Source organism: Camelus ferus, chromosome 25 (assembly GCF_009834535.1).
Source record: "Camelus ferus isolate YT-003-E chromosome 25, BCGSAC_Cfer_1.0, whole genome shotgun sequence".
Classification (NCBI taxonomy): Eukaryota; Metazoa; Chordata; class Mammalia; order Artiodactyla; family Camelidae; genus Camelus; species Camelus ferus.
The window spans coordinates 34,599,808-34,627,517 of NC_045720.1; the positions used below are offsets into that span (position 1 = coordinate 34,599,808).

The following is a 27,710-nucleotide window of genomic DNA, read 5'->3' on the forward strand; positions in this document are numbered from 1 at the left end:
AAAATAAATAAATAAACCTAGTTACCTCTCCTAAAACAAAAAACAACAAAACAGAATATATCACATTACTTTTTCCACCTAACTCCTGCTCCAGCTACCCAGGATATACTGTGTCATTAAATAAGGCAGATTAATAGAACAACTGGACTGTCATTAAATAAGGCAACTGCCTTCAAGTCTCACTTAGATGTCTAAAATATTCTACTTGACAGGGAGTCTTGTTATTCTTTAATACCATTATTTTTAAATGGAAAAGCTGCCTGGGCTTTCTCTTTGAACTTCTGATGAAGAAAGGTCCAGGGATTAAATGAAATGAGTATTAAAGTTCACTGTAGGTGGTAGCCAGCCTCCCAGATGGTTCACAATGGTCCCTGCCTCCGGGTAGTGCGCCCTGTGCAGCCACTTCCCACGCTGCACCAGAGTTAGCCTGCAGCACCAACAGAGTAGGGCAGAGTGATGTTCTGTCATTTCCAAGCTTAGGTTATAGAAGATATCTGGCTTCCACTGTGACTCACTCCACTCTCTCTAGGCTCATTCACTCTAGAGGAGGCCAGCAGCCCAGCTGTGAGCAGCCCTCTGCAGAGTCCATGTGATGAGAAACTAAGGCCTTCCAGGCCAACAGCCCGCAAGGAACCGAGGCTTCCTGCAAAAGCCACACAAGGGAGCTGAGGAAATGGTCCAGGCCAGTGATGCCTTCAGATGACAGTAGCCCCAACCAACTCCTGACTGCAACCTCACAAGAAAGCCTGAGTCCAGAACCACCCAGTTAAGTCACTCTGGATTCTTGACCCTCCGAAACTGTGAAATAATGTTTGTTTTTTCAAGCTGTTAAGTTTTGGGTTGACCTGTTATGCAGTAATAACTAGTGCATTACATAATCAAGAAAGCAATCCTTTTAGAAGGTTTTTATTTTAAATGTTTCTATTTTAAATAATGCTTGTTGGTATGAAATACTCTTCCACTCTAAAAAGCAAGACATGTCTAGACCTAGTCTATGAGTACCAAAATAACTTTGTGAGTGTGCTGTTAAGATTTCTAACAATGAATCCTAATTGAATTTTAGAAAAGCACATGGCAATTTAAAATATTCTCTAACAGGCACTTTCTGACTTAACAAGAAGTCATCTTATACCCCTAGCGCCCACACCAGATTCTCCAACACTACTCTACGCTAAAAGGAGCCAAAGCTCCATAGAATAGAGGCTAATTCCAAATCTTTCACAGGAATGTACAAGGTGAGCCTGCTCTTCCTGTTGAGCCAGAAAGCAAAAAAGCTTTCAGAGATTAATAAGATGTGTCAAAAGAACTCAGAAGCCAGCCTGAAAGGACTCTTATCTACCAAAGTCGTAACAATTACAGCAACAAAAAAAGCAATGATGGTAATGTATTTTAGCCCTATTGAATCAATGCAAATCCCCATGTATGGAAAGATGCTTAAAAAAGAGAACATCAGAAAAAGTTTTTGTCACTATGTGAGACAGCTATTAAAAACAATCTCATACATAGCAACTGGTAACTAAAATGAGGTTAAGCATTTGTCTACTTTCTAACAGCAGTGAATTTAAAGGTAACCAAAGAACCTGGTTAATAAAGAAAAACTCTACTTCTGAAGAGTGAATAAAGCTACTGAAAATAGAAAAATATAATTTTATAAGCCCTTGTGAAATTACTGATTTCAGCAAAGATTGTCAACTGCAGTTATAACCCTTAGGTAAGTGGTTAATGGTGAAAAGGACATTCATCTGGTGCCCCAGAACACCACATAGATTGCTTTAGAGTCATAAGGGGAAAACATAATTATTCAGTGGAGAGATCAGACTGTCATCCCTCAAACCAGCAGTCAAGTTCAGCTTCACCAGGGTTAGACCAACTAAATACGATGTAACTTGTAAAGTCACAGAACATGAAAAACACATCATCTACAATATATGCTAATGAGAATTGTTTATCTTGAATCCATCAAGCCTTTAGATGTAACTTCCAGCTTACAGAAACACAGGTGACAGAGGAGTTAAACGACGCCACAAGGAAGCAACAGGAGAAATCCACAAGGTGGTATACTCTGTAGGACAACTGATTGGTCCCTTCAAAAAGCCAACCGTCATTAAAAAAAACGGACTATGTTAGATTTAAAAGGAATTAAGGTATGTAAGAACCAGATGTAATACGTAGTCCTGGATTAAATACTGGTTTGGATAAACCAGCTACAGACCATACTTTGGGGTCAACCCAGGAAACTCTAACATGGACTGGGTATTAGAAAAGTTAAAAAGTTATTGAAATAGAAAGGTAGAGGCTTCTGAATAAAGAAAGCAGCATATAAAACAGTATGTGTAATACATCTCATCTTGGTTAAAAATATATATATACACACAAAGATATACACACACAGAAAAAAGTCCAAAAGAATATGCACAAAGAGTATGGCTGAAACATGCTGTACATCAGAAACTGACACAACATTGTACACTGACTATACTTCAATTAAAAATAATAACAATTGGGGGAGGCGGATAGAGCTCAGTGATAGAGCACATGCTTAGCATGCACAAGGTCCTGGGTTCAATCCCCCGTACCTCCATTAAAAAAATTAGTAAATAAATAAACCTAATTACTTCCCCCTTCAAAAAATAAATAAATTAAATAAAAATAATAATAATTTTAAAAAAGAATATGCACAAAGATATAAACAATGCTGAGTGGTCTCTAGGTGGTGAGAATATGAAATTATTATTTTATTTTTGCTGGTCTCAATTTTCCACAATGTACATACAGTTTTTGTAGTAATAAAGTATCGTTCATCCCTATACTTTTAAGAAGAAATATACTTAACTATAAAGGTGGACAGCTATACTTAAAAACTTTTTTCTTTTGTTTTTTTTGCAGGGGCAGGTAATCAGGTTTGTTTATTCATTTTAAATGGAGGTAGAGGGGATTGACCCCAGGACCTCATGCATGCTAAGCATGTGCTCTACCACTGATCTATACTCTCCCCCGCCATGTACTTAAAAACTTCTAAGGAAGGTTTTGAAAATCCCTTACATCAAATTGCTGCCAGCACGTGACTAAACAAATCCTAGTAAGAGATACAGCCCTTAACTTGAATCTCAGTAACCTGAAAATATCACATTTTTCATCTGGCAGCTGCCAGAAGAAAATGTGTAACAGAAGAAATGTCTCATTTTTTTTCAAATTTAATCATGTTAAGCGTTATCGGGGGAAAGTGCTGTGAGAAGGAGGCACTTTCAAAAGCAAAAAAAGCATCATTCAAAAAATAAATGTTTGACACTGACCAATGCCAGGAAAACTTTTATGACGTGTCTCAAACCAGTCCTCCATTTCAAAGAAGCTCCAACCCCCACTCTCTTTGTACTCACTGTTAAAGAACTGAGGCCCCTTTGATCGCCAAAAGGAATAGATTTATTAATTCAACGGACACTGTAATAGACTAATATAGTAGTTAACTTAATAGTGACACATCTGGTACCTCTTCCTTCTTTTCCTGAAGCTACGTCATCAATTTTAAAGAAACGAGGGAAGAGGAGGTATGTCCACGTACACTAACGCTGCTGTGTCTGAAAAAAGAGTGATAGAGGTGGGTGGATTATTTTTAAACCGTTGCATGATAAATGACCACAAACGTAGCGGCTTAAAATAATACAAATTAGCTCACAAACCCAGCACAGTCTGGCTGGACTCTCTGTTCAGGGTCTCCTTAAGCTAAAATCCCAGCATCAACTGAGGCTGTCATTCTCATCCGGGGCTTGTAGTCCCTTTACAAGCTCACTGATTGTTGGCAGAGCTCATTTCATCCTCACTTCAGTCCAGCAACAAGGCTTCCCATGCTTCAAGTAAATCTGACTTCCCTTCTATACCAGCTACAGAAAGCTGCCCACTTTCAAGGGCTCATACGACAAGATCAGGCCCACCAGGTAACCTTCCTACCTTAAGGTCAACTATGCTGTACAGCATAGCGTAACCACAGGAATGATGTCCCATCATACATCACAGGCAGGAATCAGAGCACAGAAGGTTTTGGGGGAAGGAGGCATTTTTAGAACTCTGACTACCACAGCCACAAAACTGTAAGACTTATTTAAAAACACCTTTCTTACCTGTTAATTATGAACCATGCAACAGTTAGCATTCCAGCTAGCCAAGTTCCGCTCATAAGCCAACTTGTAACAAATAGAGCAGTAACATATACTCCTTGCAATCCAAAAACAATGCCAATATAGAAATACACTGGTTCAATAATCTCCTAATTGAGAAAGAAAATAAAGAGAGTGAAGGAGATAACAGAATGACAGCGTATAATTTTCAGGATCTGTAAATATGTGAGAAAATAAATATTAAAGTCCTAAGAAACACATACATTGCTACCAGTTGCTTGATATAAAACGCTGGCAATAAGTTCTGGATACAGAGACATCTGCTGCACGGCATTTATAGTCTTCAGAGATACAGTTCTGTTATTGTGTGTCAGTTCATAAACACCTGAAGTGAGAAAAATTGTCCTCCACATCATTCATTCTGCTGTTATAAGAATTAAACATGTTATTCAGAGGTCATCAAATATTTTAAGCTATTATCAAGAAAGATCTCAAAATATAATACTCTGTGCCTCATTTTTCCAATTTTTTAAATTACCTACAAAAAAGAGCAATACCTATATTCTGAGACAAATCTCCACATTCAAGGGCTCCCACATAGAAGAACAATGTTTTATTTTAGAAAAATATTGTTATTGAACATACAAATGTGGTTACCATACCTCTTTCAAAGGAAGGTGCCTTTAACATATCTTTATAATAAGAGTAATAAATGGCACTATCGCCCTGAAATGTGACTTCTCGCTCAAGTTCCTAAAAAAAAGTAAAATGATTATTTAAATACCAGTGTCTTAAATTTCAGCTGCAACCTTCTTTTTCTCTTCTCATATTCCAAACTAATGCCATTTTTTATGCTTTTATGCAAAGACATATTTGAATTTTACTTTAATCACCAGTGGCCATATTAATAAGGTTAAACTTTTCAACAATCTGGCAATCATTTTAATGAAACACCTCAGGTTGAAAATGTATTATAATCCATAGGTTACTTACCTATTATATATAAGAAAAATCTAGAAGGAAAACCCAAAGAAGTGCCATATGGATCACAAGAATAGTATGGCAGGTAATAAAAGATGATGATTGAGGTGTTAGAAGTCCATAAAAATTATAAGTTTAAGAAGAAAGTTCTATATTCTACTGCTATTCTGCTTCCCTATGTATTCACAACAGCAAGCCCTTAATTAGCAGTTTTCAAGAGCAGAAGATAACTAATCATTGCTTTTCAAATAAACTTCTAGAAATGTAAGTAAATCCTAAAATTCCTAAAATTAGGCTACATAGAACCAAGAATATAGATGGTCAAAAACACTGAAACCTTGTGCTTTTGATGCTGAATCAAGCTTTCATAAATCTATAAAATCTTTTAAAATGAAACCTATTTTCATGCACAATATCTATCAATTAATACAAAAGATATGAGAAATGTTTCCCTGAAGTTTGATCAACAGAACTTCCTAAGGCATAAATGGGCGTCTCCTATGAGTTCTGCAGTTACATAAGCTGTGTGAAATGCTAGATTAAACAGGTAAATGGGTTTCTTTATTGCAAGACTTCTCAGAGTTTCAGTATACATTATGCATTGTGAATCTCTACAAAGTCTTTCCTAGATCTATTTGATCAGGAAATCTTTTTTTTTTCCTCATTTAGAGTTTATTAATCTAAATAAATTTCCTTAAAATGATTTGTTATAAATGGATACAGATTTGTTTCTTTCTAAAATTTCAAAGATGTAAAACTCCTGAGTGCTTCTCAACTTTAATGTACATATAAAACTCCTAGAGATATTATTAAAACACAGATTCTGACTCTAAAGTGTGGCTGAGAATCTGCAAGCCTGAAAAAGCTCCCAGATGATGCCAATGCCTCTGGCTCATCACAATGGTCTGAAAAACAAGGTTCTTTTTTTTTTTTTTTTTTGATTTATAATCATTTTACAATGTTGTGCCAAATTTGAAAACAAGGTTCTTGATGAATGCCTTCTATACTTTCAAACCTTTGGTTGTTCTCAATTCTGCCTACACAAGGGAATCATGTGGAAAGACTGTATGTAATACTGATCCTAGACAATCCCCTCACCCCTCCCTAAGAATCCATGAGGGAGGTTATTTTTATAAAGCTCCCAAACGATTTTATTGTACATCCAGCGTTGAGAACTACTAACAGTTAATCTTCATAACATTTTCAAGGAAACAAGATATGCTAAAATAACAGCTTTGGTCAAATCAATATGGCTCAGTAATTATTCAGTTAAATGTTTCGGTGGTGTTAGGTAAATCAAAGGTTTAAAAACATTTAGTCAGCTTGACTACTTGCTCAAAAAATAAGAACAACAACAAAAGGGTTTGGGCTGAAAACAAAAACAAAAAAAATTTAGAGTCAATGGATAATACTGTGAACTTTGCCAACACATATTACAAATACATTTGATTGTGAATGTAAGTCTAAAAACGAACTTATTCAAAGGTCAAATGAATTAAGAATATAACTACTGAGTAAAGAGTCTGTGGATTACACACAATTTAAAGCTAAACATTAAACATACTAATATGAGGCGACATTTTAATAATGTTATGCCTGTTAATCATTTTCAGCCCCTCAAAACAGTCAAATCATGCAATCCAAAAATTAAAATATTTTGAGGCTGAAACTTCTTAAATGTAAACTACTAAAACTCCTAAAAAGCTGACTAGACTCCATAACATTTCACTGTTATCAAAAGTCCCTCATACATCAATTGCATGAAGGAAAGCACCCTCATAGTTTCTATTCTATGACCTTAAAACATGTTCTACTAAATTTTTCAAGACTGATATTGTGACTCAAAACAGTTTCTGTACCATTTGGTTTCTAATGGCTCACAGCCATAACATAAGAAAGCACCTGTCATACTTATCATACATATAGTCTGGCTCCCTGGAAAACCCAACATTTAATATTAAATATCAACACAGATTTTCACATGCTCAAAATTCTTTCTTCTTACCTGCCTGTTGGAAAACCAGAATTTCCGTTCATGGTATGCTGATAAATAGAGAGCATAAATCATACCACTGGTAACTGCTGCGAGACAGCCAATGAAAATCTTTGCAAAGCGCTGAAGTAATATATCTGAAAAAGCACATTAAAAGTAATCAGATGTGGTTGATATTTATAATTACGCACTTATAAAAAAAAGTGAAAAAAAAAATAAAGAAAGAAAAGAAAAAGAAGGTAGTATGTACCCTTGATATGATGTGACAAAAATGGCATTCTAACTCTGTGGTCTTCCTCCCCAAAATCCATCATCCCAGTCTAATTATTAGAAAAACAACAGACAAATTCCAGTAGAGGGGCTTTCTAAAATACACCCGACCAGTGCTCCTCAAAACGGTCAAGGTCATTAAAAATAAAGCAAGCCTAAGAAACTGTCACAGCCAAGAGGAGTCTAAGGGGACATGATAACTACACACAATGTGGTATCCTGGATGGGATCTTGGAACAGAAAAAGGACATTAGATAAACACTGAGGAAATCTGAATAATGTATGGACTTCAGTTAAAAATAATGTATCAATATCAATTCATTAAATGTAAAACATGTACCATACAATACAAAATGTTAATAGGGAGAATTCTGCATGTGGGGGTATGTAAAATGGGAACTCTGTACTATACTATCTGCTCAATTCTACTACAAATTGAAAATGGCTCTTAAAATTAAAGTCTATTAATTTTAAAAGGAATAAAAGGACTGTACTACCAAATATCTAAAGAAAAAAGCACAGGTTCATTTGGAATTACTACTGTTATTTTTTCCTTATCAAGCAATTTTTTTATTGAGAAAAAGTTTACATACAATAAGTTACAGCTGTTTATAAAGTATACAATTCAATGACTTTTGATGATTATGTATTTAAAACATCATATACAACTATTATATACATGTAAATATTTCTTGATGAAAACATAAAGCACATTTAGATTTTCTACACACAGGATGACTTATTCCTGCTATAACTATTCAGATTCAATATGAGAATAACAGATACTGTATGAGTTCACTTATATGTGGAATCTAAAAAACAAAATAAATGAACATAACAGAACAGAAACAGAGTCACAGATACAGAGAACAAACAGGTGGTTGCCAGAGAACAGAGGAGTGAGGGGAGGAGAGAAATAGGTAAGGAAGATTAAGAGGTACAAAATTCCAGGCACAAAATAAATGAATCACAGGTATGAAATGTACAGTATGGGGAATATAGTCAATAATTATGTGTCATCTTTGTATGGTGACAGATGGCAACCAGACTTATGGTGGTGATCATTTTGAAGTCTACAGAAATAATTAAATCACTATGTTGTATCACAGGAACTAACATAGAGTTGGAGGTCAATTATACTTCAAAAACAAACAAACGCATAGAGAAAACGACCAGATTTGTGGTTACCAGATGCAAGAGGTGGGGGTAGGGGAGCTGGATGAAGGCAGTCAAAAGGTACAAACTTCCAGTTATAAATAAGTACTAAGAATGTAAGTAAGCATGATAAATATAATTAATAGTGCTATACGTTATACATGAAAGTTGTTAAGAAAGTAAATCTTAAGAGTTCTTAACACAAGAAAAAAAATTTTTTTCTATTTCTTAAATTTTGTATCTATATGAGATATCTACTAAACTTTCGTGATAATCATTTCATGATGTATGTAAGTCAAATCATTATGCTGTGTACCATAAACTTATACAGTGCTCTATGTCAACTGTATCTCAATAAAACTGTAAGAAAAAAAGAAAAAGATTCAGTACAATAAGCCCAGGCCTAAGGGCCCAAAGCCTAGTATTGTTACTGAATGACAAGTTTATCTTTATAATGTTATTAATTTAGCTAAACTAAAATCTTAGCTATTTTCAAAACATTATTTAATAAATATTTGTTTGCATAGCATACTAGAGACATTAAATTGAATAACTAGCCACATATCATTAAATTAATAAGAACTATATTCAAAGACACTACCTGATAAATCAAATATTAGACTCAGCATTACACAATTGTTTTAAAATTAGTTTCCAATAGCATAGGGAAAGCATTTAGCCTGAAACATAGAAAGAGATCAGTAAATAGTAGCTACTAGTATTAGCCTACAGAAGCATACTTGCAAAAATATACAAGGTAGTTAATTAAAGCAATGTTGACACAATGTCAACTACAAAGAAACTAATAAGAAAACTTATCTACCATGGCAACATGGCAAAGTTTCTAAACATGTATCTTTTCCTGTTTTGTTTTAATCAAGTCTTAGGCAAGGGCAAATTAATCCGAATTGTCAAGGACTATTATAAAAAAAAATTCAACCAAATCCTATGTATAAATGCCTTACCTTAGTATTATTTTGCTTTTGAAAGATACTATAATCAAAGCTGGAATCAAGCTATCAGTGTTTGGTAGAAGTGTAAATATTTTAGAGAAAATAAAGAACTCTGGGTCCTGTAAATTATTTCTTAAAAATTATCACTTTAATTGGAAAACTGAAAAGTAAAGGACTGACTTCCAAATAAGTTATATTGGGGAGGATGGTACAGCTCAGCATGCACAGGGTCCTAGGTTCAATCTCCAGTACCTCTGTGTTTAAACAAACAAACAAAGAAAACAAACAAACAAACAAACCTCCCCTCCTCAAAAAAAAGTTAAAAACAATTTTAAAGTTATGAGTCACAAACAAGCCTAATTAGATAACTTCTATATGCTCCAGTCTCTTCATTTGTAAAATGCTGATCATGCACAAAAAAAGAAAAAAAGAACATTACATAAATGTCAATATCATAATATAGGATATAGTCAAGTAATATTTCAAGTACGGAAAAAAGCTAATGACATTTTAAAAAAAAGAAAATAAATGTAGGACTCAATTTCACAAAAAGTAAAAAGAAAAGTATAAGCACTTTGAAAAAAATATAAGCAATAATTGCTGAAATTTTAAAAACAGTTATTACTTACAGGAATTATGCATTTTTTTTATATACTTTTCTCTAATTTTCATGTTTTCTACCCTAAAAATATATGTTTGTAGTTGGGGAAAATACTATTTTATAATAGTTATCTCTGGATTGTTAATTATCTTTCTTATACTGTATTTTCCAAAATGTTTTAAATGACCACTCTATTAGTCAGCTTTGCTGTAACAGAAAAGCAACCCCACACTGTCAGTGGCTTACAGAACAAATGTTTACTTCTCACTCATGTGCTATGGATTTTGGGCCAGCAGGGCCTCTCCACTCAATTCCAGACTTCAGATTAGCTGTGGCTCTTCTCGTATCTTCAGAGTTCCAGGAAGGGTTCAGTCCCTATTTGGGACATGGTGATCTCGTAATAGGAAAAGAGCAGGAGAATGGGCAAAAAAAATACAGCGCCTCTTGCGACTTCTGGTTAGAACCAGCACACTGCTACCTCCACTCACACTCCATTGGCCCAGGCGAGTCACGCTGATAAACTGAACAGTGGGGTAGGGAAGAATACTTGGCGTCAGAGAGGCACTCCAAGCCACGTGGTAAGGGACGGAATGTACAATCCACTTTCAGGAATAACAGCAAACATTTGGGAAAAATGGAAGGGTCTTCCAGGGTTTGCCCCATTAGTCACAAATACCAACTTCTCTCCCAAAGGCAAAGAAAGATACGGTAAGAGCAGCTACTCAGCCTGTTTCCAGCATGTAGAAAGCTTGGGACTCATTCATCATTTTAAGACATGAATAGTTGTATCCTTTACAATCTAGGTTGGCAGTTCTTGTGACAGTACATCTCTCCCTAAGCTTAGCCAGCAACTCTCCTAGGTATTCACCTAAGAGAAATAAAAACAGATGTCCACAAAAAGATTTGTACAAGTATGTTCACAGAAGCCTTATTCATAATAGCTAAATACTGGAAATTACTCAAACGTCCGGCACGAAAAAGGGACAAACACAGCAAGATGAATGAATCTCAAAATGATTATACTTTTAAAGAATAACACAGTGAGCTAAGTGAAAGAATCCAGACACAAAGGCATGAATGTTGTATGATTCCATTTACGCAAAATTCTAGAACATGCAAAGTTAATCAATATTGAAAAATATCAGAAGAGTGGTTATCTTGGGGGTACAGGGGAAATATAACAGAAATGGATACAAAAGAACTTACTGTGACACAGAAATGTTCTACAGCTTAAGTTGTATTCAAGTAACAAAACTTATTTAAACACCTATGATTCTATGCATTTTATTGTACATTAATTATACTTTAATTTTTAGAAATCAAATCACTCATTTTGCAAAGAAAAGAACAATTTTGTTGGCTCTTTACCTAGATTCCAGCCAGCGCCATACTCCAGTAACTTCATAGACAAGAATACAAATGTCACAATTTGATGCTGAAGGAATGATACACTCCTGGGTGACTCCATCAGGAGAGTAACACTAGAAGCATCTGCCAAGTTTCTTATAGACTTCAGCCCAAAGACCTTTTCCTTTTCCTGATTTTGTCCTGTATTGTTCACTGTAATAATCATAGCTGTGAAGATGGCTGTATTCTGAGACTTGTGACTCATTCTAGCTAATCTCTGATCATGGGGGTGGTCTTGGGGGCCCCTGACAGAGCAGATAACTTGTCTTTTTAGTTCACGGGTCTCTGGATCAGAATGAGTTATAGCTGACCCTGATGGAGATAAGACCTTGAGCTTCAGGAGTGATGCCTTGATTGGAAAAGACTGAGTGTCTTCCTTGGGGTGGGGGAGGTACCAAGTGTATTTTGTCTGAGGGAGAAAAGAGAATAGTTATGGCCGAAAGTCCAGACTGCGGTAGACTGTTATTATTATTCTTGACTATTTTGTACTTTCCTATAAAAAGATTTTTCATCCCTGCCCATTACCATGTGACCTGCAATGCTTCCCTGTAGTTAGACTTCTCCATCTCACTGGCCTGATTGTATCACGTGCTTGGGCCAACAGAATGTGAGTACAAGGGGCAGTTCAGCAGAAGCTTTAAGAGGCATGACTCTGCCTGCTCTCCTGCTCTTTTCCTCGGCCACAAGAAAACACGTCCCAAACAGGGAGTGTTCCTCCATGACATACGAAGCTACATCAGCCAACCTACAGCCACCACATGCACTGTTAATCAGAAATAAATGTTTGTTGTAAGCCAGGGAGACTTAGGAAGTATTCTGCAGCAAGACCTAATGAAAGGTGACTGCTATCACCACACGCTTATGACAAAATAAATGGATACACTTAGAATATTAATATAAAATATACTACCTCACGTAACTAATTTTGTAATAGCACAAAACCTCCCAATCTATCTAACTTACGTTTTGGAGTTCTTTCGGGAGTTGGAGTGTCAGTGATTTTCTCTTCTTTGGTAGATTCTTTATTTTCGGAAGACTTTGGCTTTTTTCTTTGGCGCAGTTCTATAGTTGGTCCTTAAAATATTTGAGAAGTTATTGCAATGTGTGTATCAAATTATTCTGTTTATATTACAGACTGATTTACTTTTATTATACTAAGGAAAAGGACCACGGAGATCTATTAGTGCCAAAGGTAACTTTTTTCATAATTATTTTAGTACTCCCCACAAAGCTTTCCTTTCCTACAAACAAAAAGATACTACAAGTTCTGCCTCCAACTTGTGTTTTCAGAGTCCTATTGATAAACCAACAAGTTCTTCTCCTGACACGATTCAATTTTTAAAATATCCCAGAATAAGCAACCTCTTTCCTGGAATGATGGGAGAACAGTGTTATGTAACAAATTAGCTTATTATTCTAGTTACCTGAGAGTATAAATGCATCATTCATGAGTTAACCATTTTTAAAAAAATCAAAATATAATAAAATACATTCATTGTAAAACTATACTTCATTTTCTAAAATAATCCTGAACATTCTGCAGAATTTCACACTGCTGTGGTATCATTATCATTCAACAGTTTTACAGATTTAGGTATTAGAAAATAGGCTAAACCTATAAAAATCCCTACATTTGGGAAACTCAGAAAATTTTCCCAGTATTAGACTATCTACTCTTCCTATATCTTTTTCTATTTAAAAAAATGTAATGCAGAAAGTACCTCCAAACCAGTAAATCCAAATTAAACAGGAATTTACTATATTCAACTTAACTACTTTTCCTCCCTCTAATTCTTATGAGGTGGACTATGAATGTCGTGTACATACAGGACACTATGATGGCCTTTCAAGGTTTAAGGTGGTGCAAGAATCTATCTCTTTATAGAAGCAGAGAAGAGTTTTTTCTTTTCTCTTAGTAATGACTTAAGGCTATGAAAAGAGTCTAAAAAGAGGAGGGAAAATATACTGTTTATTTAGTTAGATACTGTCTGACTAATTTTTAACCATTTCTATACTATCTATCATTTATTTTACAGTCATGTTAAGCAGTAAAGCCAGTAAGTACATTAGAAAATGACATTAGAAAAGCCATACCATGGATTTTGACCATTTCTGCATACAAATCTGAGACAACTAATAAATACTTATATATTCCTTCTTCATGATTCCCTTCTAATTTTCCCCTGCTACAGGTTAAACCAGAAGTTAGAAGCAGTCAACAAGAATGAAGATTTACATAAAGCCAAATGAAGTTTTCAGATGCAAGTTATTGTTTTTAATTTTGTTCAAAACGAATGCAAGGAAAAAATATAACCACAGATGTTTACGTAGTAGTTACGCATGAATAAACACATTGATAGTATTGGATTTTTGAAAAAATTTAATTGGGTAATTTCAGAAATCAAGTTAATAAATCTGTTGAGGTAGGTAACAAATTACGTGACCAACAGGATAGGGCTTTCTTATTAGACAGAGTCTAAAAGCACATATTTAAGATACAGACAAATTGGGAAGGAAGGGGACATTCACATTAAAAAAGTGTTCTTTAGAAAAGTTATCACTTTCCTTTTTAAAAAATAAATTTCTCTTTGATTTATATAAAAAAAAGTCCCTATAAAACGAATCACCGTACAGGGACTTTAATAGTGTTCTCTGTGCACATAAATGGATTTTATTTATAAAAGTACAATTTACACAAAAATTTTGCATAGAACCCCAAATAATTTATGAAGTATACATATCTTAATCTGTCATCTCTCAAGAATCTATGTTAGCAATGTTTATCATACAAATAAACAATCTATAAAAGATCTATACTATATTTTCTTGATTCTAAGATGCCATACATTTTAACTGATAGTATTTCAAGGGGGAAAAAACACTACCATCTTAAAGATATGTACTGATTTTAAGACATGCCAATCTCAGAGGCATTGAACTGTGGGAGCAAACAGTGGGAAATACAGTATTGTTTTTAACCAATATCGTCAACCTTGTCCCCAAAACTAATTTTTTGCCTGTCGCGATAAAACAAAACTGACTGGATGTAAATTTTACCTCATTTCCTCTATATTGATCTTATAACTTCATAACTGATAAACAACACCCAGAAAGGTAGATAAGCAACAAAGGCCAAAGCAAGACAAAAACTAGATTATTAGTTCTGAAAACAAAGCTCTGGGATAGAGTTCAGGTTTCCTTTTCACTATCTTATACTTTTTGCGTTGTAAAGAAAAAGTCAAACTAAATAAAAATGATAACATAGTCACCAAAATAACCTGCTATTTCAGTCTCTGGTCCAGTGCTCCTCACATGAGATAGCTAACAGGGCTACAAACAGGCTTGCAAATACACCTAGCAGTTTCCAAGTGCAGTGTTAATACTGCTTTCTACTCAAGGTTGTCACTTCTTTCTTTGTTTTAACATTTCTTCCAGGAAACACAAATATAAATACCATGACCCACTATAGCAACAAAAGAAGAGATTCCCAAAGAGTATTTATTTAGAGAAAACGCAGGACAATGAAGAGAATCCAAGTGAATGGGAAAAATAAGCAAAAAGCAATATAGAGAACATTTGGGTATAAGTAAAATAGACAATTTAGTTTAATTTTAATACAGTGAACACAAAATAACGTATCTTGAAAAAAAGTAGAGTACCTAATAAATGGAAAGTACTTAGAATAATGACTAGCACACAGACGTGTTTGCTATAAGCATCATTATTAGATTATAAAAATGAGAATTTAATTACTCATTCAATGTTGACTATTATATCCCAGCACCTAACATAGCAGATAACCAAATATTTATGGCATTAAAAAAATTGTTGAATGAAACTATAATTTTACAAAACTGAAATCCATTCATTGTTCCATATAAGATGTATTTCATTGCTTTGGATTATCTGTAATTCTACAAAAATCATTTTTCATTTTATATCACAGAATGGAAATGGTCTTTTTAATCGGTCCCATATCACATCATTTAGTTAGGTATAACTTTAACCTCCTAAAACAACGTGTCCTTTGCATGATATATAATATTAAAGACTTTTAGTATTGCAGTATTAGTTTTTTCATGCTTTAACTTAAGCATGAAATTGCTCATGGAAACATACACTGGCTTATCAACCTACCCCTACGGATTTGTAATTAGTCAGAAAAGCTAAAAATATCAAAAAATGTATTACGTATACTGCAACCAAAGATAAAACCAAGGTGACAAATGGAATTACATACTTCCTTACCAATTACAAAGCGTTTTGGTTTTGAAGCTGTTTTTAGGTAGAGTGTCTTAAATTTAGATCAGGTTTAACACTGAAAATTCAAGGAAGAGAAGGCACATGTGAACAAGTGTAAGCACAGGGACAGAGCAGCAAGTCACAGTGCAGCAAACACTTCTTAAAATCAATTTTTTAAAACTTGCTTTCCACTGAATTCTTGGAACTTCCTCCTTGCACTCTTGTAAGTTCAGTAAGGCTTAAAACTAACTAGATCACATTCACAACCCCCCTCAGTAAGGTAAAAAGCCATGTTTTCTAAAAGATTGAAAAATCTTAACTACTCAGTCTACATAAATCTGTGCCTGACAACAGTATGGATATCATGAAGATATTATAATCAGTGTTTCCTAGAATATCTATCACTAGCTAAGTTCCTCACAACTCCCCATTTTTCTCTTATACCTATCAATTTCAATGAAGAAATCAATGTCTATGAATAAATACTCTAAGTGAATTAATTTTCTTGGCACTGGCCCTCTAGGGGCTTTGAAAAGCTTTCTCCAGGCCACCCACTTTCACCCTCGAGACACTTCTGGCTTCTTGATCCCCCGAAAACCACTTACATCCTTCCTCCTCCTGCCATCTCCCCCAAACCTGTAAGTGAACTTGACCGTCTTCAGTTTCTGCTTGTTCATCCCCTCCCAATTCACCTGACCATGTTTATCTCAAACTCTTGCCTCTTTTCGTCCCCTTGGCGTGTGGCTCCTCTCATCCGTGGTGACTCTGTATTCGTCAGAATCCACAGAGAGAACTCAGACTGATGGGCGTTTGGTCAAACAACTATCACTTTCGAATGTGCACTCAGTACCTACATTTACCTCTTCGAAACCAAATAAAGTCTCCCATCGCATCAATCATGTGCTCACACCCCTCCCTCTCAACCACTCCCACCTTGGCTTTTTCTCTTCCTACCCGATTCCCAACTTGAAGCTCTACCTTTGCTCCCTACTCGGGCCGACACAACTTCGGGCCATTTACTCCTCTCCTGAATTTCCCCGCACACCGCCCCGCGCCGCCCCGCTTTCCCGCCCGCCCGCCCGCCGCGGCCACCCGCCGCCCAGGCCTCAGGGCCCCTCCCGCCCCCTCCGTCTTCCCCGAGACCTCGGGCGACAATTGGTGCGCCGGACCCCGGGACGGTCACCTTCTTCCTCCGCCATCGTCTCCGCGGAGGCCGGGGCGCCCCTCCGGCTCCCGCGCGGCCCGGAGTCTCCAGCCCTCCGCGTCGCCGAAGCCCTCGGCCGCCCCAGGCCCGCTCCCGGCCGCCGCGCCCCCACTTCCTGACCCGCCCCCCTCCGGTGTCGCCGCCAACCGCGTCCCCCCGGGCGGCCGGGGAACCAGAGTGCCGGGAGCGGGGGGCGGCCGGAGCGTTTCGCCGGCGCGCCAGGGCCTGCGCGGGCAGGGAGGCGGTCCGACGCGGGTGGCTCCGCCCACGACTGGTGCTGGGAGCCCGCTCCCCCCGCCCAATACCCGCCCTCCACCCCCAGGAAGGGGAGCCCGGGGGTCCCGCTGCAGTAGTCTGTGCCCCCGCCCGTTCTCACCAAAAAGGTGGGAGCCCGAGCTTGCTTTCCGGGACTTCGATGATTCTACTCCGGGAGTCAGAGACTATCCAGATCCAGCCCCGCATCCCCGCCCCATTTTGCCGAGAGAAAACTGAGGTCCAGCGAGTGTGTTAAGTCACAAAGCTAGTCAGAGCCAGAACTGGAACCCACGGCTCCTGCATCCCCAGGGTGATTTCAGAGCGCGGCCGCTCTGGGTTTGCGCGTTGGTGTAGTAGGCCACTTGACCATTACAAGAAAGAAGCCTGTACTTTTAGTGTGTTTCACCACCCAAAGTGGTTAAACAGATGCATTTACATTTCATGATATTTCTTCAAAAACAGTAACACTAGGGTCAATGCGCGAGGACGAGGGTGCATTTAGATATTTCACAGCGATGGAACATAGTTTTAACTTGTTATACTGTTTGTCTTCACTTTTATTATATCCGGCATTAAACGTACCAGGGCCTCCCTCCTCCACTCCTGAACAGTACCAGGAAGTAAATTTAGGAACTGACAAAATGCCCATTTTAGAATGAGAGGGAAAAAAGAAAACAAGAATTTACTGAAGTCATGGGGTAATTATGGAAGTCCCATTCTTAGCAGGTAGCAAGACTCTCCTAATAGTATCTTTATCAAGTTAGGATATTTGAGGAGAAGCTATCAATTTTCAGTGCTGTGCAAAAACAGTTCCAGGAACTCTTCTTATGCCTTTGGTTGCCTGTGAATATATTTTGCCTGACAAACGACACTGGACGAGGAGTTAGAAACACGGTGGAATGTATCAGTTGCCCAGAAAAGACCTGGGTCAAGCTTTTTTGCACGGCAAAGGAAACCATAAGCAAAGCAAAATGACAACCTACAGAATGGGAGAAAATATTGGCAAATGATGCAACTGACAAAGACTTAATTTCCATAATATATAAACAGCTCATACAACTTAATAACAAAAAAAGCCCCAAACAACCCTATCCAAAAATGGGCAGAAGACCTAAATAAATAATTCGCCAATGAAGACATACAAATGGCCAATAGGCACATGAAAAAATGCTCAAAAATCACTAATTATCAGAGAAATGCAAATGAAAACTATGAGGTATCACCTTATACCAGTCGGAATGGCCATTATCCAAAAGTCCATGAATGATAAATGCTGGAGAGGCTGTGGAGAAAAGGGAACCCTCCTGCACTGCTGGCGGGAATGTAGTTTGGTGCAGCCATTATGGAAAATGGTATGAAGATTCCTCAAAAAACTAAAAATAGATTTACCATATGATCCAGAAATCCCACTTTTGGGTATATATCTAGAGGGAACTCTAATTCAAAAAGACAGATGCACACCAATGTTTACAGCAGCACTATATACAATAGCCAAGACATGGAAACAACCTAAATGTCCATCGACAGATAACTGGATAAAGAAGTTGTGTTATATTTATACTATGGAATACTACTCAGCAATAAAAAAGAATAAAATAATGCCATTTGCAGCAACATGGATGGACCTAGAGATCATCATTCTAAGTGAAGTAAGCCAGAAAGAGAAAGAAATATACCATATGATATCACTCATATGTGGAATCTTAAAAAAAAAAAAGGAAAAAAAGGATACTACGAACTCATCTGCAAAACAGAAACAAACTTGCAGACATAGTAAAAATCTTATGGTTACCAGGAAAAGGGGGGTGGGAAGGGATAAATCTGGGAGTTTGAGATTTGCAAATGTTAGCTACTATATATAAAAGTAGATTTTTTAAAAATTTCTTCTGTATAACAATATCAATGTAGTAACCTTTCAACCTTGTATTGAACCTACAAGTTCAATATCTTGTAGTAACCTTTAACGAAAAAGAATATGAAAACAAATATATGTATGAATATGCATGACTGGGACATTGTGCTCTATACCAGAATTGATCCATTGTAACTGACTGTATTTCAATTAAAAAAAAAGAAAAGAAAGACCTGGGTCAAAGCAGACAGAGAATAGAACGTGTGGTCATTAAAAAACTACAGGAGCCCGTGGACACGGGCAGCAGATTTCAGTGTCCTACTTTTCAGATTGATAAGCGGGCAGAACTCCACCTCATGGGAGAATATCCTAAATACTTTAAATTTTCGGTCTTTTGTTTACACTCTACTCTCATAGAATGATACGATTTTCTGCCACCTCTAGAAGCTTGTTGACCCCTTTGGAAGGCAGTAGGTATTTTTAGGGATTGATGTGAAATACTCTTTGTTTTAAGAAGTTAAGTCTTTAAGAAAATGTAGATTAAGTGGCTATTGTAGTAAACTGGGTTAAGAAATAAAAGCTTGGAATAAGGCGGTGTAAATAAAGATGTTCAAAGAGAATGGACTCAAAAGATGCTGGGGGTAAAATCTACAGGGCCTAATGACAAATTAGATGTGATAAATGATGAGTTGAAAATGATTCCTGAGGTTTCTATTTTAAAATTAATCATGTGCTTTCCATGTGCCAAGTACAATTTGCTGCCAGGATATGAGAAGAATATAAAACAAAAGCCCCTGAAGACTTATCTACTTAAAACCAAAAAAATACAGGCAAAGCCTGTTTCAAAAACATTCTTCTGTCAAATGCTTCATCTTATAATTAGTAACAGAATAATTAGTGTGAAGTCTTTGCATTAGCTCAGCTTTTCTTTTATTAAAGTTACAGAATTCTGTTTCATCTCTATTATATAATAAAATCTTAATTATCTTAATTTTAATGATTAACATATTTAAATTATTCTCAGCACCATTTCCTTTGTGAAGTCTGAACCAAATATGATCAAGTTGTCTTTGAAAACACGTAATACCCTTACCGCCATTATATTCTGGCTTGTATATTGGTTGTGTTTTGTCCTATTCTTTCAATTCCTTGAAACATGTTGCAGACAAATATTTTGGGAACTGACTTAAGAGCTGTTGACAGTAAATAGTATTAGCCATAGGTGTGGCTTAGAAGACCAACATGATAAGTTATATATTTTGCACCATCCATGAGAACTATCCTTTGATTTGAAGCTCTTCTTGTCTGCATTTGTTTCTAGTTCTAATTCTGACTGTAGATGAAAATTTTTTTCCTATGCCTTTTCTGTAAAAAAGGGGACAAGGGACTGTGTTGTCAGTTTCTCCTACAGTTGTTTCTCAAGCAGGCCTCTCTTGTTCCTTGTTGTTTGAAGCTATGCCTCAGTGCCTTCTGAATACATTTGCTCCATTATCACTCATAAGGATCTGCTGTCTTTCTTCCCCACTGGCCACTGACTGGGAGAACTACAATCATACAAAGCAACAGAGTCAAACTGGGATCTATATAATCCTCCCCAGTGGGACATATTAAACAATGTGTCTTCTATTTAAATATTTTTGAATTGATCATATTAAGCATCTTAGGACATTTTCTAAAGTATGTTTTTTCCTACAGTTAAAAATCTTCCAGGAAGAGTTTTTTTGGTTTTGGTTTTTTTTTTTTTTAACCAAATTAGTCATATGAAATAATGCTCATAAATAAAGCAAAGCATTATTGGTACTAAGCGGCCTGTGATCAAGATTTTCCCAGGCAAAGCTTCTACTTCAGTAGACAAAGGTTGCCGACTTTGGAACAAGATTCCTTCCTCTCTTCTTTCAGAAGCGTAGCTAGTGGACACAGGATGGACCAGGCATATCTAGACCTGTTGTGCTGAGGATTAATCACACTTCCAAATTATAGGTGTATTAAAACCAGAAGGATACAGTGATTGTGGGGGGATGAAAAATTTCCCACCAAAATTATGACATCACCATAACAATTTATGTGTAACAGGGTAATTGCCATGATATTTTTCTTTAAAAAATATGGTTAAAAATAAAACCTGTTCATCAATTTTCACATAACTTAAATACAGATAAATTTTTAAAATCCTGTATCACTTTTGTTGAGAATAAGACCCTGAAAAGCCAGTAGTAATCTGAGTCCCGACATGGCAGAAGCTCCCAGAATCATATTTAGGTAAATTTCACACCGAACTCTCTCTTTGGATGTGTATTTCAATATAAAATTTGACTCTCAGAGTTTGTACTTCAATGTAAAAAGCAAACCATTAATAACTAGATGAATACTAACATTTAAGCATTTTAAAAAATAGTTCTAAAAAACCCCACAATTTTTGCTTTTGAGCAACATTTAAATTTATAAACATCCTTAAAAGAAAACTGTGTAGACTGCATTCATTTTCATCTGCAGGAGTGAAGCTAAATTAGTTCATTCAACAAATATTTCTTATATGTATCCCAAGCAGTCCAGTCACTAAGGATACAGTGGGAAAGAAGGTACAGTTTACCTTGATGAAAGTTATGACATGGGGAGCTGACTACACGGAGATCTTACAGCATCTCGTGACTCGGGAAAGGCCTTCCTCAAAAGGAAGATTTCTTCTGCATAGTAGGTAATAAAGTGAGGAATAAAGAAAAAAAAATGTGTTTCAGGCAGAGGAAACAAAGACTAAAAGTGCATCACTCTTGCAGAGACCCGGAAGAAGTACAACAAAGTATAGGTGAGGGAAGAGCACTTTGGAAATGCTCGAGAGGTGGGCAGGAGTCAGCTCAAGCAATACCATGCAGTCGTCCAGGTGTGGGGTTTGCCCTCTAGCAAATAGAAACCTTTAATTAAAAGATTTTAAGAACGTGTGATCATTTTGTTGTGTTCTTATCACACACACACAAATAAAAGAGGGGGGGAGGAAATTTTTTGGAGGTGATGGATGTTTGTGGCATTGATTGTGGTGATGTTTTTGCTGGTGTATACTTATCTCCAAACTCACCAAGTTGTATACATTAAATAAGTCCAACTTTTTATATCTTAATAACAGCTTAATAAGTGTTTTTAAAAAAGGTAATCAGATCTCTGTTTTTTATTGAAGTATAGTTAGTTTACAATGTTGTGTCAAAGATCAGTGTTTTTAATTTAAAAGATTGTTCTTTTAAAAAAAGCCTTCTGGCAATAGAGGAAAGCAGAATTTGATGCAAGGAGTCCAATACTGAGGCAAAAACAAGCAAGAGATACTGGTGACCAGGATGGTGAGGAGAGGATGCTAAGAATTACTTTCTTAACTTTAACATCTGGTAGTGCTGGTTCTTTTTTGGGAGGGGAGGTGAAAGGTGATTCAGTTTGTTTGTTTGTTTGTTTGTTTCAATGGAGGTACCGGGGATTGAACCCAGGACCATACGCCTGCTAGGCTTGTGCTTTACCATTGAGCTATACCCCGCACCCCCGCATATGTTCTGTTTTAACATGTTGAATTTGAGATGCCTGGGGAGACATCCAAATGGAAATGTCCATTGCATTTTTGGGTACAGAAGTCTGTAACTCTGAGGAGAAGTGTGGAAGTAAACAAGTGAGTTTGCCCAGAGAATAGAGAAGGTGGCTGAGGAAAAAACCCTGAGAAACACCATCAGGTAAGGAAGGATGACTCACACAAAAAAAGGCTGAGAGCCCTTCCGAACAAGTTGAGAATTCTCATTGAGTTTTTTAAAAATATGTTTCTAGTGTTTAGCTCTACTATCATATAGGTTTCAGTTATAAAACACTGGCTTAAATTTAAGGGTGTAATCAGCAGCTTTGTTCCCCACTGATAAAAATTCACTTTTATTTTTCTTTTCCAGTGATTAATTTGACATGGCTTTCATTGGGAAAGCGGGGTGGGGGCGGGGGCGGCAGGAATGGTGACAAAAAGAAGACCAATAGACAAAAAAGGGTAAATTAAACATATAATGGTTTTCTTAAAGAAAGAGAAAGAGAGAATGTTATTTTCAACAAAAGGAAAAAAAGCATTGAAAGCCCCAGAATCAAGCCATAGCCAAAACCATATTCTAACTTAAGTAGGTTTTCTTTTTTTTTCCTCTTTTTTCCTTTCTTCTTCTTTTTTTCCCTTCTTTTTTAAAAATAAAGTCTCTCCCCAAACCATTATCACTTCTAGTCCTCCCCAGACTGGGATCCATCTTCAGACCCTTCGTCCCCAGACATCTTGCCCGTGTTCTCTCCTCTGGAGCGCTTTCTGGTTCCTCGTCTTCTTCTTTGGGAGGAGTCTTTTCCTTTGATGCCTTTGGAGCTGTGGGGTGACCCACCTTCCCTTTGCCTTTCACGGGACTTGGCATCACTGTGGCCTTTCGCCTGGGTTTGGGCATTTTCTTTTCTTTTCTCTTAGGTTTGGACTTCTTAACCATCTTTTTGTTTTTCTTTTTTGAACTGCCACAGTCACTGTCATCATCGTCTTCCATTGGGAAATCCTCAACACTGCCAGAACTCTCCTGGAATGGTGCCTCATCCTCGTCTCCTTGTTCTTCACTGCCCACATCTTTCATGAGCATCTCTCTGTTGAGAGGCTGCTTTACAGGCTGCCTGCTGTTGCTGGAGCACATTTTTATGATCTTTTTCATCTTCACTGTCCTTTTGTACCTTGGTGTGTTCCTCTTTGGGTTGATCCTGTAACCTTCACTTTTAGAACAGCAACAATATGTAGCTACTGAATAATTCAGCTGCTGAATGAATGGCATGCTGGCAACCAAGTCAACAGGCAGACCAAGGGAACACTGTGAGGCCCTGCTCTGTGACTGTAACAAGTGAACTACAGTTGTGCAATGCTACGAAGACAGCCAGAGCAGGTAAGTTGCATCTGAGATCGCCAATCACATCAGCCCGTCTCCAGATCTTACTTTAGCTTCTAGACCCTCTCCTTAACTTTCTGTGCAAGCATAATGGGTATTACTTAACCTTCACTTCAATTTCCTGGTCTCTAAAAATAATAATGATGGAACCTACCGTAACAGGTTGTTGTAAAGATTTATTTAACCAATGTATGCTTTTCATTGTTGAGTGTACATATTCTTGGTGGGATTTTTTTTGTTATTGCTGTTGTAGCTTATAGTACACTCATCCAAGGTAATGATTACCAGCTTGAGTTTGGACCCTAAATATCTCTCCACCTTCCACATAAAGGAATTGAGGGGAAGTACATTGAATATGGACATTTGCCCTTTACTTTAGTCTAAGCTAGGGGCAAGTCAAGTAGTTTGTTTCAGAACCTTTTATTCCTAGGCCCATATCGTGGGATCTTGGCCTTCAAGATCTCACGTAACACAAAAGGAGGCTGCAAAAATGTAGAAAAACAATTTTCTCCCCACAGCATCCACTCAGTGCTCTCTTACTCCCACATTTCATCCTGGTGACCTTCCAGTCCTCAAAGATTACATCACCTCCTGTCTAGTCTGTGTCTCACATTAGCACATGGACTAGGGAATGGATTACCAAGCACAGCCCTAGAGATTCAACCTTGAACAGAAGACATCCAGAAACCAAATTATTTTTACCAGTGCAGTTCTATTGATCCTTCTCCTCTTCTCATTAAGAGCACTTCCTGCAGTGGTCCAGTTTTAAACTTGACGTATAGAATTTGCTTCAAAATAATACAACAGTTGGGAAAGTGGAAAGGAATATAATCCATAGGATTATATGTAATCCTATATATAATGTTATATAATTGATTATATAATCGATCTATAGGAAATGTTGGCCTTGAGTTCATAATTGTTGAAGCTGGATGGAGACACGGTGTCCATTATTCTATCTACTTTTGTGTATGTGAAAAATCCCCTCCCCCAAATTGCTGGGGGAAGCAGAGAGAAGAGAAATTGTGTAATTAAGTATAAACCTAAGAGATGGACCTTGAAGGTCTTTTATATACTCAGGTCCTCTTTATTCTCCCTCTCTTCCCTCCCCATCTACCTTACTCCACCCTGTACCCTCCTGACTGCCTGTTTCCTTTCTGTCATGGAGAGCAGCTACAAGAGGTACTACTTCATGGAGGTAAATAGGAAAACCCCTTGGCCCAGGCAACCTGTTTTTCTTGAAGGCAAGCAGTAGCCTGGGCAACATGAAATGCCTGCCAAAGACATCAAAACCCAGAGGAACAAGGGGCAGAAGCTCAGCTTGCCTCCGTCCTCACGGATGGCAGAGCGCCAATGCTGAAGCACAAAATTAAAAGCAATTGCATCATCTTTATAAATGACATTGGCAAAGGCTGGGACTGAAAAACTGTCCCAGGTGAACTAGACTTCATTTGGTGAACAGAGGCATTTATGTAGAAGTGCACTTGACATTGAGGGAAATACAGGTTTACCTCCTGCCTTTGGTGGAAGTCAGGCAAGACTTAACCTGGGTTCTAAAGAATGGATAGAATTTGGATTAGAGGAAATAATGAAGAACTCAGTATTAGCAAAGAGAGTAATTGGAAGAAGTGTGTGGAATTCAGAGACACTAAAGTTCTAGCTCGTATTATGTGACTTTTAAAAAATGTTTTATGTGGCTTGAATAGGTTTTCAACTTGTCAAGCAAATAGAGCCCTTGTCATAAGATGCAAGGACCAAATATTAATACCTCTCTATGACCACCATAACGGTTAATTTCAAAACCAAAGTCTCAATGATTTATGCTCTAGGGGTGGTTGTTTGGGCTGTCACTGGAGTATATTAATCATTGATAGCTTTTACAAACGCTTCTGGTAACCTAGGAAAAGACCTTACACCTCAGGGAAAGCTGGCTTGCCCACCATCCCCTCCACCATGACACCATTACCACTCCTTTAATAACAAAACAGAATGCAAACATTGAGATTAAACAGGTAAGTTTTATTATCAAATGTAACAATTCTACAAAAACTCAGTAGTACTGTAGTAAGTATTACCGCCTATCTGAAAGTCTCTCAGAACTTCAGGCAGACAGCATCTTAAGGCAGCAAGTATAAAGAACTATTTTTCTGATCTTAAGTGCCAGTTATCACCAATTTTCACACAAAATGGTTTGTTTCTTTTTCTTTCTTTCTTTTTTTCTTTCTTACTGCAGTGAAAGGGCCATTGCTGGTCAGTGAAGAGGGAATGTTTGGCTCTCCATTCAAGGTGTTGATCAAAGTAATGCAAAGTAAATAAAAATAGCAGCCACATAAATCGGCATGGCGTCGCATCCAAGCTAAGGACAATGTGAGTAACTTAAACATGTGCGCTCAGTTAATCAAATCCTGTCTTCCTCTCTGGAGTTACACGAGGCAGCAGTACTATCTAGCTAGTGTCTAATATTGCACTTTTGTAGCATAAACACAGCTAAACACATAGTGCTAAACACTGACAGCGTCCATACCTGCTCTAACCACATCAGTGTTTACCTCTCAGTCTAGCATGCTGACTATAATCCTATGCTTTTAAAAGTCTTAATTATTTGACAGTTAAGGCATTAGAGAAAAAGGTTTAAGGCTATCTTAATATATACAAGCATTCACTTCAGTTAGTATATTGCTTTCTAGAATATACTGTTCAAATATTCTCACTTTTGCAGTATTAAAAACTATAGAGTTTCTCATTAAAGTCCAAACCATCAATAATGGGAAAAAGTACAGTATAAAATAATACATATGAAGCCACAATATTCAGTTACAATTCAAACTAGAAATTACTAACTACATGTAGCTGCTTTATTTTTGGTTTCGCATTTTGGCCCCTCGTTCATTCTTATTTACAACTGGTACCTGCTGAGAAAGAAGTCCTACTTTTGAACCATGTATGTTTTGTGGTGGGTGTTCCATTTCTCCTCATTTATTCCCAGGTGTTTGAAAAATAGTTTTCGTTGGTTTAATTGTAAGATATCATGATGGCCAAGAGACTGGGAAAATATTGGTTTTATTTCTTTTTGTTAAGCTTGTGGTTTAAGTATTTCGACCTTATTCTTGAGTTACTTAGGAAGAGGGCGTGGCTGTGCAGAAGACAGGGAGATGGAGAGAAAGGAGTGGGAACCCACCACATGAAGATTCCATAACAGAGTTCTTGATGGAGCTGGTTGACACTAGTGGAGTTATTTTTTCCCCCAAGACTTAAAATTTTAGGACACACCTATGATGCCACATTAGCTGGAAGTAATGGAGACATCTGATTTCAAATTCACATTTTAAATGCTGACTCGCAATCAGAAGGGAGCCAGGCATGCTGCTTGCTCTAAGGATTTGGCTTCACTGGCTCAAATTTTTCACTCCACCAAAAGATAGGGTGCAGGTCCAATGTCCAATCATGTTTGCTGAAAATACTGCAGCCTGAGTGTAGACAAACTTCCCCTGAAGTTGCTAGAAGTTGTCTTATGTCTGATGGTTTCAGGATCACCATGCATCTTTCAAACACTGAAAAAAAAATGAACAAAAGGAAATATTACAATCTCTAAATGTTACAATTCTTAGTAGCTATAGAAAAAGAGATTCTGAATTCCAAACGGTCTTTAAAAAAACCTTAAGGTAGTCCAAATTTTTATTTTACAGACATAATCGGCATTTGCACAGCAAATCCTCAGGGAGTAGAGTGCTGGCAAGTGAAATGTATGTGATACTGGCATTTCCACAACACC

General features: G+C 37.1%; 2 protein-coding genes and 1 pseudogene across 6 annotated transcripts in view; all 3 read right to left on the bottom strand.

Annotated features, from left to right (window-relative positions):
• Positions 1 to 17,054, bottom strand: part of DPY19L4 (dpy-19 like 4) — a 47,661-nt gene extending 30,607 nt beyond the window's left edge. The window contains exons 1-6 of the mRNA XM_032468235.1: positions 16,898 to 17,054; positions 12,436 to 12,546; positions 7,099 to 7,223; positions 4,775 to 4,865; positions 4,376 to 4,497; positions 4,116 to 4,261 (exon numbers count right to left, since the gene is read on the bottom strand). Coding sequence (XP_032324126.1) covers positions 4,116 to 4,261; positions 4,376 to 4,497; positions 4,775 to 4,865; positions 7,099 to 7,223; positions 12,436 to 12,546; positions 16,898 to 16,913 — 611 coding nt within the window. The 5' untranslated portion in view covers positions 16,914 to 17,054. The remainder of the gene's footprint in view (positions 1 to 4,115; positions 4,262 to 4,375; positions 4,498 to 4,774; positions 4,866 to 7,098; positions 7,224 to 12,435; positions 12,547 to 16,897) is intronic.
• Positions 17,055 to 23,019: 5,965 nt separating this feature from the next.
• On the bottom strand, positions 23,020 to 25,723 carry LOC102519685 (annotated as a pseudogene).
• Positions 25,724 to 25,936: 213 nt separating this feature from the next.
• ESRP1 (epithelial splicing regulatory protein 1) overlaps positions 25,937 to 27,710 on the bottom strand; it is a 48,957-nt gene continuing 47,183 nt past the window's right edge. For all 5 annotated transcript variants that reach the window (XM_014565398.2, XM_006191980.2, XM_014565397.2 and 2 more), the window contains one exon: positions 25,937 to 27,489. Coding sequence is in view for 2 of the 5 variants with exons in the window: in XM_014565397.2 (XP_014420883.1) it covers positions 27,469 to 27,489 (21 nt within the window). In the remaining 3 variants the exon portion in view is untranslated. The remainder of the gene's footprint in view (positions 27,490 to 27,710) is intronic.